The sequence below is a fragment of the Scyliorhinus torazame genome, chromosome 17 (assembly GCF_047496885.1).
Source record: "Scyliorhinus torazame isolate Kashiwa2021f chromosome 17, sScyTor2.1, whole genome shotgun sequence".
NCBI lineage: Eukaryota > Metazoa > Chordata > Chondrichthyes > Carcharhiniformes > Scyliorhinidae > Scyliorhinus > Scyliorhinus torazame.
Genome location: NC_092723.1, coordinates 176,969,789 through 176,987,563, shown reverse-complemented (window position 1 = coordinate 176,987,563; position 17,775 = coordinate 176,969,789). Strand labels below are relative to the sequence as shown.

The 17,775-nt window shown below is 42.9% G+C and overlaps 1 protein-coding gene across 2 annotated transcripts in view; it reads left to right on the top strand.

Annotated features, from left to right (window-relative positions):
• Positions 1-267: 267 nt before the first annotated feature.
• grin2aa (glutamate receptor, ionotropic, N-methyl D-aspartate 2A, a) overlaps positions 268-17,775 on the top strand; it is a 475,972-nt gene continuing 458,464 nt past the window's right edge. For both annotated transcript variants that reach the window (XM_072481712.1, XM_072481711.1), the window contains exons 1-3: positions 268-1,791; positions 2,178-2,373; positions 3,547-3,963. In XM_072481712.1, coding sequence (XP_072337813.1) covers positions 3,565-3,963 — 399 coding nt within the window. In that variant the 5' untranslated portion in view covers positions 268-1,791; positions 2,178-2,373; positions 3,547-3,564. The remainder of the gene's footprint in view (positions 1,792-2,177; positions 2,374-3,546; positions 3,964-17,775) is intronic.

Below are 17,775 nucleotides of genomic sequence, written 5' to 3'. Positions count from 1 at the left end.
ACTCAGAATATATAACCGCAGTCCCAACTCGCTTCCTGTCAACCATGGAATGTTGCTGTAATTGGATTTCGAAAGATGTCACGATTGGTTGCAATATTTTTTCAAAGAAAAGACTGCATTTCTTGATGGAAGGAATATATTTACGCAGTGGGTAAAAGCCACTGACAACGGGGACCCAAAATAACTTGTGTTGCGCGAATAATTCCGTACCTTTTCTGGAAATAGTACATTAACCGAGCATTGACAGTCACGGCAATATTAATCATTCTGTTTTTTTTAATATAACGTAGATATAGAGAGAGATGAAACAGCTGCACGAGACGCCCACGGTAGCCAGGGGATTGAATGAATGAGATAAGCGGTACGACAATATGAGAATCCGTCAGCCGCAGCCAAAAAAAGAACTAGCATATTTGTTTTCCAGAGAGAAATTCCGAGCTACGTGAGCAGCGTTGTAATGTGTCATGAAAAGGAAGCCGACGTGTTTTAAATGCTCCAGGATCCCCTTTCCAAACTGACATTGGTGACAAACTGCCATCTAAATTGAGCCATCCAGGGATCTCTCTTGCCTTGTGTTCATTCGGAGAGAAAAAAACAGAAATACAATAAAATGAAGCCCAGCCGTTGAGATTACTGGTTGGTTGATCTTAAGTGGTGTAAACCCGTCAAGCAGCACCCGCCGGTTAAAGGCGAGGACTCCGATTTTCAGGATATCATACGAATGATTTTAATGTCGGTTTCTGCATTTGCCGCACGATTTTGGCAGATCCTGTGGGTATCGCTAAACGTCCACCTTGGCATTTTTTTCACGACCCGAGTTTTCATCTGTGTTTCTGGACCTCCAAAATACAAATTGTCCTCCCGAGCTTTCATCTTGTTTTTGTTGAAACCTCATTTTCCCATCCTCGGTGCGGCCAGCGTTCCACTTTTGTGGTGACCCATTCAGTAAAGTCCACTTTATTTGTCTAACCAATTTTCTATTGCGGTAAAGGCGAAAAAGAAGCCGGAACCTGATTTGGTCCAGTCCGCCAGTTTTAGCAAATGATGAACACTTAATAGTTGGTTTCCAGTGTCTGTGGTTGCCAGGAGTATCGCAGTGGAAGAGAGACCTGCAATTTGCATGTTTATCTCAACTACGGCGGACCGATTTCTATCTCGATTCTGTCTCCTGGATTTTCGCCAACTGATAACACCGGCTAAGCTGCCCTTTGTCTTTGAAGTTGAGAAACCCCAAGAACTGAAGCAGGGTTGTTACGTAGAAAATATTTTACGTCAAGAAAGTCATTTTTATTCCCTTTTTAGTAAATGGGACCCTGAAGACATATACCCTTACATATAACACAGTCACACACGCGGACGCTGTAATTCACATAGTCTCCATAAGGATGTGTTGTTGACTGATACCTCAAACAGAGAGCCAAAGAACCTCTGAGTATTGCAGTCTCAACGGAGACAGACTGAAGGGTTTAGGCAGAAGCGCCTGTGTTTGGCACCGTAAAATACAAGAGTTCAGCTAGTGCGGTGGCTGGTTTTACTGCTATTTCAAAGTCCATTCTTCAAGATAGCTCTAATCGTCGATTCTAATGGGAATCCTTTGCACGCTCACATTTCTACAATGAAAGCGAATGGTTTTGCGGCACGTTTTAGGAGAATGTTACATGGATCCGTTAACAGGCGAGTCGATTACAGAAATATTCGTTGGCGTTGTTCCGGTGGGCTTCAGTACAAATGGGTTATCTTGCAACCTCATTATTGAGCAGACGCGCTGCAGCTATGTGGAAGAATGATGCTGTAAGTATGTTTGCTGTTTTTTCTCCTGTATGATCACCCGCCTCTTGTGCAGTTATACTTTGCTCTTTATAGCAATTACTCCGAAATATTAGATACGTTCATATGATTTCATCTTCTACACGGCAGATTTGTGCTTGCACAGTATACCATGTACTGGGTCTAAGTGACGCTATGTTGAAACTGAGGTCCATTTGTTCTGTGTGCAAATCGCCTTTGCTAATTCTTCTGAACGTATGCATTGCTAAATGCAAATAATTGATCTCAACCTGAACAATTGGCAATTAGCATTATTGGGTTGGCCAGACTAAAGTAAAAGTCCAAAAAAAAATTGCAGCAAGTTTGTTTTATTTTTTAATCGGGCTTACTGCATTTTATGCCCACTGTAGACCAACTTTGCATACTTTCATACTTCGCTAGTTCCTGATACAAGAGCCGCTGCTGAATGCAAAGGAGATAAACTGAAGCTTAAAGTGGCGTTCTATGGAAATACAGGGACCCACAAAATAACCCTTGGTGTTGAGAGCCAAGATATGCAAACCCCTCCAACATGCCAGCAACGGAATACATTTCGTGATATTGAAGGTATGTCACATCTATACGTCTCCTGCATCATGCTTAAACCTGCCTCTAACAATTGCAACTGCAGAGGACGCTGCTGCTCTCTCATTTCAACCCATATTAATGCATTTCATGTGAAAGAATTTGGCTTTCGAATGAACTTCATCCCGATTTATTTCACGTCGCTTATCGGTTCACTTAACTCATCAGTTTTAATGTCTATCCTCTTTCCTGCGTGTCTGTCGAGAAACCTTCGAATCACTTTTGCTACTTAAATAGCTTACATATATGCTCATTATTAAAACATTTACGTTATTATTATTTGTGTAAAAATGCCTTCTACGTGCTTTAAGATTGGGAATTAAAGTGTTTCAATGAGATTAATCATTTGATTCATAGCAGCGTTTTTGTTTTAAATCAACATGGAATAGAGCACAACCTTAAATGATTCAACCGTTTATCATTAAAGCCTGAACGCCCACTCGGCAGAAAGCTGTATTTCGTGACTTTAAACTGTTACTAAAATAGCTCCTCATATGCCGTTCATTAAGTTGGTATTCCATTACTAGCACCAAGCTGGTACTCGGCGCCCACAGTCCCCTCTACCCCACTCAGCCTCACCACCCCACTTCCCGGCACCTTAGGTAAAACGTCCTTTTGTTAAATTGCTGCAGGACAGTATGGTGCTTCGTTAAAACAAGAACAGTTCCTATATTCCCTTCTAGATCTTGCACTGAATTTCAGATGAAAAGAGACAAGTTAGTAAATTTCACCCACACATTGAAATGCATCAAAAAGCCCCGTGAAAAGCAATCGTGAGAGAGGACCCGCTGTTTTGTGTGAGCGGGGAACAAACAATACCCCCACCCCCACACACATGATTTAGCAACACGAGCCCCTTATTATTTGTGACCCGACGTAAGGGAAAGATATTCTTATAAACCTGTCCTGAATACTCAGTAGTATGTAAATTAGGTCAGATGCCTTTTTTGGGTCTTCATGACGAGTAGAGAAAAAAAAGCCTCTCGGAATATGCGGAGACTGCGGTTTCCTTTGTCCTTATTTGGTGACTAGGTGAACTTTTCCATGTTGATGCCTTGTAGATGTTTTTAAAATCTCAAAGAAGGGAGAGGGGAAGAAAGAACCCGTGTGTGTTTTGGTGCAATCTGCAGATGTTGGTAATCTTCACCTTTGCAGGGGACGGAGCTTCCGAAAATGGGACGCCTCGGCTTTCTTGCGGTGCTGCTACTCGATTTCCTCATCTTCCACTTGGATCTAATCGGAGCGCAGCAGGGCTACCCGACCCTGAACATCGCCATCATTTTGGGCAGGAGCCCCGACAGCACGGGCTTTAGGGATGTGTGGATCAAGGAAGATGCCCCCGATTTTCCCATTGATGTCAACGTGGTGACCGTGGCGGTGAACCAGACCGACCCGAAGAGTATCATTACCCACGTGTGTGACCTGATGTCAGGCACCAAGATCCACGGTGTGGTGTTTGGAGATGACACGGACCAGGAGGCTATCGCTCAGATTTTGGATTTTATTTCCTCCCAGACATTTATTCCTATCTTGGGAATACACGGCGGCTCTTCCATGATCCTGGCAGATAAAGTAAGTGCAGGAAAACTGTTTCTGCTGAGATTCTTTTTTACAGGAGCAATGTTCCTTTCCTTGCCAATTGAAAAGTTCCTTCTAGGTTGAGAAATAAATGAATATTGACTTCCAGACGAGGACGGGTAAGGTAATTGCAACATCTGTGTCAGAGGCACAAAGCCATGGAGCCACATTCGCCTCCTCCAGCTTAAACGCGAGATTTGTGTTCAATTTTCTATTTTTTCTGGGATCCATTTCGTTCCTGCCGTGACTGGCATCATCTTATATGTACGCATGCGGGGGAATAATATATTTAAAACTCAGCCACAAGGCAGGTAGCAATGTGTAATCAGCAATACGATCTCAACTGCGCTCATTCTTATAATCTGGCTGCAATCGATTTGAGTAGTCAGTGGGCAGCACTGGCTTCGTCATGAGATCTGATACTTGCAAGTGTCAACTATTTATTGTTGTGCCACTTCAAAACCAACGAGGCAGAAAGGGTGTTGTGAGTTTTGCTGTGGCCCCCAGTGTGAGGGGGAGCAGTGGAGTTACATTTCACTGAATTCATTCATACACTCAAGTGAGTCAGCCCCGAATTTGCAACCCAATCAACTTTAAACCACTAAAGGTTGCCAAACGTTATTTTAAGACAACAGTTCAAACAAAATATACGAGGCAAGAACCAAAGATTAGCAGCAGCGATGTTTTGTTTTAAGTGGACTGTTGAGAGCAAAGTAATCTCATTTGGATAAAAGAATTACCATTTGTCTTAATGGTTCCAGATAAAGGCACTGTTGGCTAAACTCACAAATCAAAGAAGAATTTACACGAGACATTTAGTTTCCCAGCACGGAGTAGGTAATCCAAATGCGATCTCACCTTTAGTTCCTTAAGAAAAACTTTGGTAACAAAAATTCATTTTGACTTTTGTCAGTTTGTGGTTTGCAGAGTTTAATTTCAGTTTAGCTTTGTTAAACTTTTACTTCCATCACTCATAGGTTCTTGGTGATTTATTCAGTTATGTGGAATTATACCATCAAAATTTCATTACAAAACATTTGGCATGAGTATTAGACATAATTGGGAGTGAGCAATAAAATTAATCTGCAAGTAGAAGTTCTATTATAAACCATAGAACATGAAATGTAACTAGAAAATACAATTTCGATCAATTTGGTTGGTCCCAGATTCAGTCTGCCCCAGAATACATGGTTCATTAAATGTAGAATCATAGAATCCTTACAGTGCAGAAGGAGGCCATTTGACCCATCGGGTGGGATTCTCCCTTCCCCGACGCTGATGTCATAATTGCGAGTGGACAGAGAATCCCTTTTTACGATGGAATCAGGGTTGGTGCCTGTTTTCAGATGCTCCGCCCCCTCCAAAACAGTGTTATCGAGGAGCGCGAGGCGTACCATTGGGACGGCCTCAGGACGTCACCGGAAGGCCCTCCCCCGATGCTCTGCCCCCAATGGGCCGAGTTCCCGACCACGTGGGGGATGTGTGGTCCCAGCGGTCGGGAATCCGGCGTGGTGGCTGCGGACTGTGTCCAACGCCGTCACAGTCAGACGGGAGGTGTGCTGCTGGCTGGGGGTGGGGGATGGATGGGCCTTCGGCGAGGGCTGGGGGGACTGGTGGGGAATGGTGAGACGTTGTCCAGGGGGGCACCATCTGGCAGGTCGGGCCCACGCACGGCCGGCGCCATGTTGTAAGGCGTGACTAAAGCGTGCAGTGGCTACAGACCCGGCAATTCTCTGGCCGTTTGTGTCGTGGAGTCCGGGTGTTTTACGTGGCACGGGTTGCTCGCCCCTCACCGGCCGGAGGATCGGTGTTGGGGCGCCGCCGATCCTTTTGGTGTAAAACGCCACGCATCCTCCGGACATAGCCTGGAAATCGGAGAATCCAGCCCATTGAGTCTGCACCGACCCTTTGAACATCCACACTACTTAGGCCCAATCCCCCGCCCTATTCCTGCAACCCCACCCTAAAGGGCAATTTGGCATGGACAATCCACCTAATATGCACATCTTTTTTGGACTGTGGGAGGAAACCGGAGCACCCAGAGAAAACCCATGCAGAGACGGGGAGAAAATGCAAACTCCACACAGATAGTTACCCGAGGTTGGAATCGAACCCAGGTCCCTGGCACTGTGAGGCAGCAGTGCTAACCACTGTGCCACCATGCCGTTCGGTACCCTCAAATTTCCCACCAAATATCTGTTCATATGAACAAAGTTCCAATATTTGTTATGGATATTGTCTGATCCTGAGATTACATAATCACCTTTTATTCACTCTTGTTATCTCAAACTTTGTAACATACACCGTATCACTTTGGTAAATTCAAGATAATGTTAATCACATTTGGAAGAATATGTGAAAAAAGGACTGTGAGAGACTGTTGCTATGACATTAATGCAGAATGATGAATCACATAGCAGCAGGAATAAGCCGGCCAGCACCTTGCTCCTATTCCCACTATTCAATTAGATCATGGTTGATCTGCATCTTATTTCCATTTACTCATCACGATTCCATACCCGTTAATGCCCTTGCCTACACAACAGAGGAGCAACGGATGAATTATTTTACATTTATTTTCTGGAATTATCAGAATTGAGACTGTGCTATATATTAAAATGTCTTTTGATGCCAAATAATAAGGATAATGCCTAACTGGGAACTATAACATTGTAATGAAAAAGATTGGATGAAAATAAATGACCGGACTCAATTGATTAGTTATTTTTAACACTATTGTAAGGACATAAGAATTGGGAGTTGGGGTAGGCCACTCTATCATTCAAACCTGCACTGCTATTCGATAATACCATGACTCCTCTACCTCAGCTTCACCTTCCTGCACTACCCCCATTCCCCTAATTCCCTTAGTATCCAAAAATCTATCAATAGTCTTTAATGTACACCATGACTGGGCAAGCTGAGCTCTCTGAGATAGAGAATTCCAAAGATTCACAACCCTTAAAGTGAAGACATTGCTCCTCATCTCCATCCTAACTGGCTGACCCCTCACTCTAAAGCTCGGTTTTGGACTCCGAAGAACTTCATTTGTTTCAATTAGTTCACTCATTCTTCTAAATTTTAGGGAATATAGGCCTTGTTTATTTAATTCCTCCTTCTAGGTCAATCCTCTCAGCCCAGGAATCAATTTAGCGACCATTTGTTGTACTTACTCTGAGGCAAATATATCTTTCTTTGGGTAAGGAGACCAACATTATACAAGGTACTTCAGGTATGATCTCACCAAGATCCTATATAATTGTAGTAAGACTTCTTTACTCTTGGCTAAGATACAATTTGTCTTCCTAATTACCTGTTGTTGTATGTTAACCTGTGTAATTTGTATACTAGACCACGCAGGTCCCTCTGAATATGAACATTTCCCATTTTTCTCCATTTAAAAGTTACTTTAAGTTTGCATTTCCCCATTTTGTGTCTGGTATTTGTAGGTTGAATATTAGACTTTTGGTACCAATTTCACATGTAAACCTGAATTAAGTACACAAGACAAAACAACAAAAATAATAATAAAGAGCTATCTCTACAATATCTGCCTGAAAAAGATACAAAGAGATTGGGAAACTATTAAAACAAATTAATGCCAAAAGAAGACTCTGGAGTCAAAATCAGTTTCATAGCAGTAAAAAATGGTTAGAGTGCAAATTAGTACCAAAGGATGAGAACAATGGAGTATGCAAATGATGCGATAAAGGTATTTAGAAACAATTCTAATTCATTTGTTATATTACAATGACTATTGCATAAGCTATTTCATCGTCAAGTGAACTGAAAGCTAACAAATCTCTGGATCAGGTGGCACATACACTGGACTGCTGAAGTTTAGGAAGGAAATATGTTAGGCACTGTCTATAGTGGAGAAAGATTCTTTGCGTACTGGAGAGGTTCTGCAAAATAGAAAGCAAGGAGAAAAAATATTAATATTTTAAGAGAGGCAGAAATTCGACCCAGAAAATGGGGTGAGGAGGTGCTGAGTGGGGTACTCCGGGGTTTGTGCTTTAACTCCTATTGTTTCTTATCTGTAAAAATGAACAGCGAACAGGAATTAAAGCCAATTGTAAGCTTGTTCACCTAACAACAGACACTAAAGTAGAGAGAGCAATCGATACGAAAAATGCAGTTAACATTTTAAAGAGAGATTACGCTCTGTTATGAAATGAATGGACAGATGTTAAAAGCTATGCATTTTGAGATAGGAAATTAGAAACATAGGTATATAATCAAGGGGATTCGAACTTGTACAAAGAGGCCTTAAAATAGATTGAGTGAACTTGTCATTTTCAATGCTGAGACAATGTGGAGAAGTAATTAAAACAAATAAAACCTTGGGCTACATAACCAGGACGTTGAAGGTCAACTGAAATTATGTTCAGGCAACTTCTTTACGGTCAGATTCACTTGGAGTTCTTTGTACAGCTTTGGCATGTGCATTGGTCAAGCTGCAAGAAAGCGCAATAAGAATCATCTGAAGTATCAAAGGTATGATGAATAGTTAGAAAAGTTTAAACTCCTAGGCCCAAATTTTCACTATGATGGAGAGGCTCTCCCAAATACAGCATTTCCCATTTATGCGTGGACAGAATTAAGGGAGGTATGCGTTTCGTACATATGAGCATTTAATCTTCAGCTGCCGCTACTGAAGTGAAATTTTAACAGGCTAAAAGTGTGAACCCCAAAGTGTGCAGAATAGAGAAGGTCTGAACTTTGTGGATTTAGTTGGATAGCCAACGTACCCCTTTGTAGAGGTATGGTATCTCTTTGGATCAGACCCTGAGAAACCTTTGGTGGTGGTCAGGTGCCCTTTGGGGGAGATCAGGTGCCCTTTTGTTGAAATCAGATGCCCTTTAGGATAGGTTAGGTGTCTTTTGAAATTGTTATAATTAGGCATAAATGTGTTTAAAAAGTACATAAACCCATTACTGTCAAGCTCACGAGAACGGTCAACAGAGCTGTCAAAACTGTCACAAACAACTGTCACAGGGACCTGTCAACTAGACCTGCCAAAGCTGCTAGAAGCACCCGTGAAAGGGAGCTGTCAAGCACTTAAAAGCCCTGGTCTTAAATCTTGGAAAATAATATCTGAAATATTGAATAAAAGATTGCTTGCTATTTCACTCTGTTGAGAAAAATCTGAGGATTTACATTACTGGATTAATGCTACAAGACTGATTTCACAACTATCTATCACAGTGGGGTGTCTACCATTTCACAGTTTGATTGACAACTGCAAGTTATTATAGACTCCTTGATGTGCGATTATGAATTCCAATGTTTGGTGTTAAAAGGGATTGTGAACTTGAATGAAATGCTTGTTGCTATAAGGCTATATTTAGTAGAAGGAATGTAAATGTGAATGGGCGTTTATGAATGTGACTGTTTATTTTCAATATCGAGAAATTTGCAGAAGACACTTAGAACTTTATTCAATTGAACATTATTTTATATAATCACTGCATGGGTCCTGAAGTCTGAGCATGATGGATACTAGGTGAGCTGACATGGTGGGTGTAAGTCAAAAGGGTCAACGTAGGTGGCAAGGGTTGGAATGAATTGACACTAAGTTGACATAGGGGCTATAAAAGACAATGGATGTGGGTGAGATAGGGCAGGTATGAGGAGTTGGGAGGGGGCATAAGTTGGCATGGAGGTTAATGAGCATTACGGTGGTGGGTGGGGGCATGTGGTGGCATGGTTGGACATGGGATGTTGTGTGCCGGGTGAGGTATGGTGGGATGTTTCATGTTTTAATCTTAATTTTTCAACTTTGGATACAGTGCCTGAGCCTTGATTTAGGCCTTCTGCCCAGCTTGCCTTCACACCTGCCATCCTCCTCAATTCTTCCTGGATAGGTTTGGGAAGCTTGGAATTCTCCTGTCTCTGCACACCCAACCCAGGAGCGAAAATCTGGGCCTAAAATACATAATTAATAAGCTTTGTGCTTATTGGGTGGTATGTGGGGCATGGGGGGGGGGGGGGGGGTGTTGGAGGAATCGCCTCAGTAATTCATCATTCCTCCATTGAACTATTTCTCAGCAATTGTTCAATTTTATTCAGTTCAATCATTCTTCAATTCATTTGTACTTACTTTATGAAATTTGTTATTCAAGTTCTCTCCTCATTGATACTGATTGCTGGTCATCCTAAAGTTGGACACATTAGGGTAATTTAACTTCCAAAGGTCCACATACTTTTGTATTCTCGATACTTTTTGTTTACATGAAAGACCAGGTATGGTGTGAGTTCCTGTCAGGGATACAAGACATAATGTAACAAGTAGGTTTTCTAACATATTTCCAGTGGTACAAAATAAGTAACACTAATAAATGTGTGACAAATCTGTTTTTTATATATATATCAATGGGTCTTTTCCAGAGGCCTAGATAAATAATTCAGTGAATGTGAGTTCAAATCACATTTTGGTAATGGTTTTCAGTCTTGTGGATTTTGTGACTTAAGGAAGGCATGGAACTACATATTTACAGGGCAGAAACAAGCCAACTGGCCGAAAAGGTTCATGCTGGTGCTTATTCTTTGGTCAATGTTCCCCTACCCTTCTTCATCCAACCCCATCATGATATCCTTAAATTCCATTCCCCTTATAGAATCATAGAATCCCTGCCATGCAGAAGGAGGCCATTCAGCCCATCGAGTCTGCACAGATCCTCCAAAAGTGTAACCTAACCTAGGCTCACTCCCCTGCCCTATCACTGTAACCCCTCCTAATGTTTGGACACTAAGGGGCAATTTAGCATGGCCAATCCACTTAACCTGCACATCTTTCGACTGTGGGAGGAAACTAAAGCACCCAGAGGAAACCCACGCAGACACAGGAGAACGTGCGAACACCACACAGATAGTCACCCAAGGCCAGAACTGTACCCGTGTCCCTGGTGCTGTGAAGCAGCAGTCCTAACCACTGTGCCACCATGCCACCCTGTGTTTAGCTTCCCCACAAATGCATCTATGCTAGTCGCCACAAAAACAGCTTGCGGTAACAAGTTCCACAATTTAACAACTTTCTGCTTTGAAAATTTCTCGTGAATTGCCTATTGAATTTTTAGTGACTATCTTAAATGTATAGAAACACTCTCTATATGCCGAGCCTATCAAACCCTTTCATAATATTAACAATCTCTAACAAGTCAGTTCTCAGACTTCTATTTCCTTGAGAAAAAAGAGTCAACCCTTCCTGATAAATGTATCCTCTCAGTTCTAGTATCATTCTTGTGAACCTTTATTGCACCTTTCTGAACATTTGGATAGTAAGCTGCTCTATCAACCACTTCAAATGTTTATGAAATTTGTTTATGAAATTGACAATTCACTCAGAGACCTGGAATAATAATCCAGTGTTTGAAGGTCCAAGCCTCCTCATGGTAGTTTGAATTTGGAATTCAAATTTTCATGACCTTCAAACAATCTAAAGCTATATTTCCTTCTTATTTCCCTGCATGTTAAATTCTCTCCCAACTTCTGTGCTTGGTTTTCACAACATATTTACTTTCTCCTGCATATGCCCTCAGTCCAGATCATTTTGAATGTTTCTACCAATCAAGTAAAGGCACTTAATTTAGGTTTGTTTTTACTTATGTTTTAGATATTCTATTTTTTTTGTTTACAATGCCTAACTTGATTTGAATTTTATCTTATTTCCTGTAATTACAGTACTACTCGTACATACCTAGCTATATAGATACCTATGTCTGATCATATGATTACTTAGTTTTATTGTTCCAATTTAAAGGCAGATAATCTCTCCTGCGCTTACCTGCAAGACGGTCCCTGTTATTTGTAAAACCAGGATCGCTTAATCTGTTCCAAGTAGCCAGTTCTCTATATTACTCTATATCCCCGACCTTAACCTTCAGAAGTCTAATCATCAGCCTATTTGCTTTATTCTCACTGCAAAGATCCTATTCACAAATCTTAACAATTCAATCCTTTTTAACCTGCCTTTTTCTTCCTACAAATTTTATTTATGTTTGAGATTCTCCACTTCTGTTTATTTACAGCTCCAAACCTATCTGTTATCATTATTCTTCTACTCCTAATATTTTTCCGACACTTCCTAACAGTAGCCACATCTTTATCCATCCAGACAAAAGACAGAAACAATCTGAAGGTGATAACATTAACTGATGGTAGATAGATGTAAAGAGGCAGAATCAGAGTGGAAGGCAAATAGATATGCAGTTAAATGCAACTTTTGATATTAATTAAGTATTTGCCTTTATTATACTGGATGAAAAGATATATGTGAGACAAAACCAAGACATGTGACTCAAAGATAAACCAGGTCATTTCCGCTAACGCATCCATTAAACCCTCGAAGTATATGAAATGATTCTCATCTTAGTCCATTACATCCATTCTGTCATCCAGTTTGAATGTGTTGTATATAGATGCCTGAAGGGCAAATACATTATGGATAATCCATGTGTGTACTGCTTCATATTTTAGCTATGTTTAACAAGAAAACATGCAAATGTGAGACTCTTCCAGATGCTGATACTTTTTCAGGTACACGGTGAGCCAAATAAATCATTGATTGCCAAACCCATCATTTAATCATTTTTTAAAAACAAGTATTTTTGGTTGCAATTGCAATAGTTTCCCTTGATTGTTACCACTTTCCCCATGGAAATAAAAACTGCTCTTGGATACTTTTGCTGCCCTCTCAGTGAAATAATATGGCACAATCACTACAAACTCTGCTAGGAATCAGGCTGAACGGAATTGAAAAGCAATCTTTGTTCAAGCAATTTTTCCTGACCAGGCTGAATCTGGCAAATTAGTTCCTCTAATGTGACATTATAATGAAATATTTCCTGCTGTCACAATTCTCCTTGCGCATCTCATGAGAACCAAATGTGAAGTGTAAAGCTGCTGATTTCCTGAAGACCTGAAAAATAGTGTGGGATTCAGCTGTTATATAATAACATGAATTAGAGTCACAGAGTCAATACAGAACAGAAGGAGGCCATTTGGCCCATCGAGTCCATGCTAGTGCTCTGTAGAATAATCCAGCCAGTCCCATTACCCTGCCCTATCCCTGTAGCCAAGAAAGGGATTTCCCTTATATAATAATAATAATCTTTATTGTCACAAGTAGACTTACATTAACACGTCAATGAAATTACTGTGAAAAGCCCCTAGTCACCACATTCCGGCACCTGTTCGGGTACACAGAGGAAGAATTCAAAATGTCCAATTCACTTAACAACACGTCTTTCGGGACTTGTGGGAGGAAACTCGAGAACCTGGAGGAAATCCAGGCAGACACAGGGAGAATGTGCAGACTCTGCACAGTTAGTGACCCAAGCCGAGAATCAAATCTAGAACCCTGGCGCTGTGAAGCCATAGTGCGAACCACTATGCTACCGTGCTGCATAGTGAATGTGGATATTCACTTTCCTTTTGACATCATCAAGAGGAAGTCTCCACTTCCACCACCCGAATAGGCAGCAAGTTCCAGGAAAGCTATTGGCATCTCAAATGCAGTACATATGCCTATGCTTGCATGCACATATAATGTTGAGTGTTCAAGATTCTGTGTTGAACAGTATTACGGGCCACGGTTTAGAGAACCCCAAAGTGTATCATGGAGTTCACCTGACCCACAACGTTTGATAGATTTTGGTTATGGGTAGCACAAGGGCCCACTCTACAGGTGTGATGCAACAGAGATCTAAAGTACTTTTAAAACAAAACAATGTATATTATATGAATCCAGTTAACATTTTATAGACACACAGTAAACATCTTAGCAACTATCAACTCAAATACTTCCTCAAAGAATACAGTACTCTATAAGTGACCCTTAATCTTTCCTAGCAACATCCATAAGACAAATACCCTCTTTAACAAAGACAGCAGGTTTAAATTCTCTACTGAGAGCAGTTATCACTTTTAAATTAGCAAGTGATCTGAAGACATTTTTTTCATGCAGAGAGAGATCAAAATTACACCTTGTTTGGCTGGATGCAGCTCCAACTCTGAAAACGAAACTAAACACACAATGTAGCTGCCAGCTCAAAAACGAAAGAACAAGCAGACAGACAGACCAGCTCCACCCACACTCTGACATCACTGCAGCTATTTGATAAACACCCATTTCTTAAAGGTACATCCACTACAGCTATTTGATAAACACCCATTTCTTAAATGTACTCTCACATGACAACAGTCAAGAATTCACAAAGGGGGACTTCCGGTGGCAGCTATGAAGGAGTAAGTCACACATTTGGTGGCTCCCGCTCGGGTCGGACTTTTGGACCTTTCCCCCCGATTTTTTTACCGGACTTGATTTGAAAAATAGATGACAGAGGCAATTGTGTACTGGATTCCCACATCGGTGCATGGAAAGGAGGACTAGAAGTGCTCGCAAAGGCAGAAACAGACGGACAGAGAAGGCTTGCGCTGAAGCTGCAGCGGGAGAAAGCATGGCGGAGGACCGGACCTCTGGCTTGTCGACCCAGTGGTCAATGGAGCAGCTGATGCAAGTTATCCAGGAGGGCTTCGGCAAGCAGAAGATGGACTGCTTGGACCCGATTAAAGAGTCAATTGTGTGGCTGGAGCTTAGATTGGATGCCCAAGATCGGGCGATCCAGAAAGTAGAGAAGGCGCTGGCGGACCAGGAGGAACATCAAACTGCGGTAGAGTTGGAGGTGGGGATGCTGAGAGACCAGCAGAAAAGGCTCATGAAGAAGGTGGAGGACCTGGAGAGTAGGTCCCGCCGGCAGAACTTGAGAATTGTTGGGCTCCCGGAGGGGTCCGAAGGAGCAGACGCTGGGGCATACATAGCGGACATGTTCGAGAAGCTGCTGGGGGATGGGGCGTTCTCCTGACCCTTGGAGATGGACAGGGCTCACAGAGCGCTCACGTGGTAGCCACGAATTGGAGACCCCCGAGGGCAATGGTGGTGAGATTCCACAGGTATTTGGATAAGGAGCGTATTCTACAGTGGGCCAAGCAGACACGGAGTTGTAAATGGGAGAACAGTATCCTGTGGATCTATCAGGACCGAAGTGCGGAGGTGACCAGGAGAAAAGCGGGGTTTAACCAGATCAGGTCGACCCTTTTTAAGAAAAAGGTGAAGTTCGGACTGCTGTTTCCAGCCCGTCTCTGGGTCACGTACGAGGAGCAACATTTTTATTTTGAGTCGCCTGTTTGGACCTCGCGAACTGGAAAGGACTGGTGGCGGACTGAGAACTTTTGAACTTTGCTACAACGTTCATGTTTAAAAAAGTTTCTCGTTTTTCGTTTTGTGGATGCTATTTGTAATACCTTCTGTATTGATTTGGGGCCAGTTGCAGAGCTGAGTGAGTTAAAGTTTACATTTACACTGTTGGGGGATGGAGGTGTGTTTGTTTAGATGTTGGATCTCTTGCTTGATCTTTTCTTTGTTTAGCATTTTTTGTTTCTGTTGGGCAATTGTGTTGGGGTTGTTTGTCATTTGAATATGTGTGTATGAGAGGGGGGGGAGGGAACAATAGGTGGGTGAATGTCTGGCGCCAGGGATGGGGGCCACCAAGCTAGCTGGGCGGGCAAGCTCACGGAAGCGTAGTGGGGGCTGAGCAGATCTTAGGCTTATCAAAAGGGTCAATTTACATTGTGCTGTTACTAGGGGGGGGAGGGGGGAAAATGTTCTGCTGACGAGGGAGGGACTTTTGCTGAGGGACAGAGAGGAGGTCGGAGGCGGAGGCTGCCTGGGGGCGGGCAGGTGGGAGACAGGCCCAAGAAAGGTGATGGCTAATCGGCGAAGGGGGGGGGGGGGGAACCGATGAGCCCCCCGAACTAGGCTGATCACCTGGAATGTACGAGGGCTCAATGGGCTGGTCAAGAGGGCACGCGTGTTCGTGCATTTGAGAGGACTGAAGGTGGATGTGGTAATGCTGCAGGAGATGCACCTTAGAGTAGCTGACCATATTAGATTGAGGAAAGGTTGGGTCGGACATGTCTTTCACTCTGGACTGGACTCGAAGACTAGAGGGGTCACGATCCTGATCAACAAGCGGGTGGTATTTGAGGCAGGAAGAATAGTTTCAGATGTGGGAGGCCGGTACATTATGGTCAGTGGGAAATTGGAGGGGGTGCAGGTGGTACTAGTAAATGTGTATGCGCCAAATTGGGACGATGTGGAGTTTATAAAGAGGATGCTAGGGAAGATACTGGAACTGGATTTGCATAAGTTGGTCATGGAAGGGGACTTCAACACAGTTATTATACCACCTGGTTTAGACCGGTCAAGCTCAAAAACGGGCAGGGTGCCAGCAATGGCAAAGGAACTAAAAGGGTTCATGGAGCAGGTGGACCCATGGAGATTTGGGCAGCCGAAGGTGAAGGAGTTCTCCGTCTACTCACACGTGCATAAAGTGTACTCCCAGATTGATTTCTTTATTCTGAGCAGGGCTTTACTGTCAGGGGTGGTGGACACGGGGTACTCGGCAATCACAATCTCAGACCATGCTCCGCACTGGGTTGACTTGAAGGTTAGTAAAGACAGTAACCAGCGCCCGCACTGGAGGTTAGACGTGGGTCTTTTAGCTGATGAAGGGGTGTGCGGGCAGCTGAGGAAATGTATTCAGAACTACCTGGAAGTCAATGACATGGGGGAAATTTTGGCAGCGGTGGACTGGGAAGCATTGAAGGCGGTGGTTAGAGGGGAGCTGATCTCGATACGGGCCCACAGGGAGAAGGTAGACAGGGCAGAGACGGACCGACTGGTTAAGGAGATACTACAGGTCAACAGGAGGTATGCGGAGACCCCCAAAGGCAGGGCTTTTAAGGGAACGGTGGAGGCTACAGGCGGAGTTTGGCTTGTTAACCACAGGGAGAGCGGTGGAGCAACTGAGAAAGTTGAGGGGGGTGATTTATGAGCATGGAGAGAAGGCCAGCAGAATGCTTGCACAGCAGCTTAGAAAGAGGGAGGCCTGATACAATTCAAGGTTGTTCACCGGGCTCACATGACAGTGGCCCGGATGAGCAGATTCTTTGGGGTAGAAGATAGGTGTGCAAAATGTGCGGGAGGACCAGCGAACCATGTCCACTTTGGTGAAAAAGTGGCGTTGATATATAAGTTCAACTATGATCTGACTAAATAGTGAAACAGATTCGAGGAGGCATATGGCCCATCCCGCTCCTATTTCTTATGTTCTTATAAACATGCTGGTTTTAAAATAAGAGGGAACTTTTAGCGATTTTAATTCATAATTATTTGGGTGCATTATTTTAAAAAATATATATATTTTATTCAAATTTTTTTGGCCAAACAAAACAATACAAAGGTTTTCCTTTTTACAACAGTAAAACAGTATAAATAACAGTGGCCGTTTTTAACAAATAAATAAATAATATATAAACTAAATGGCAACTCCCCTATCAAAATTAATAACTCTCCAAAAATAAAATCAAACAATCCAATATACATAGCCTAATATAAATATTTATACAAAAAAACACCCCTGAGGACCCGCCCGGGCCCTCCCCCCCCACCCCCCCTCCCCCCTGGGTTGCTGCTGTTACCTTCCCATTTCCTTTATCGTTTTGCGAGGTAGTCAATGAACGGTTGCCACCGTCTGGTGAACCCTTGAGCCGAACCCCTTAGTGCAAACCTTATCCGTTCTAGTTTTATAAACCCCTGCCATATCATTTATCCAGGTCTCCACGCCCGGGGGTTTGGCTTCCTTCCACATAAGCAATATCCTTCGCCGGGCTACTAGGGACGCAAAGGCCAAGACATCAGCCTCTTTCGCCTCCTGCACTCCCGGCTCTTCTGCAACCCCGAAT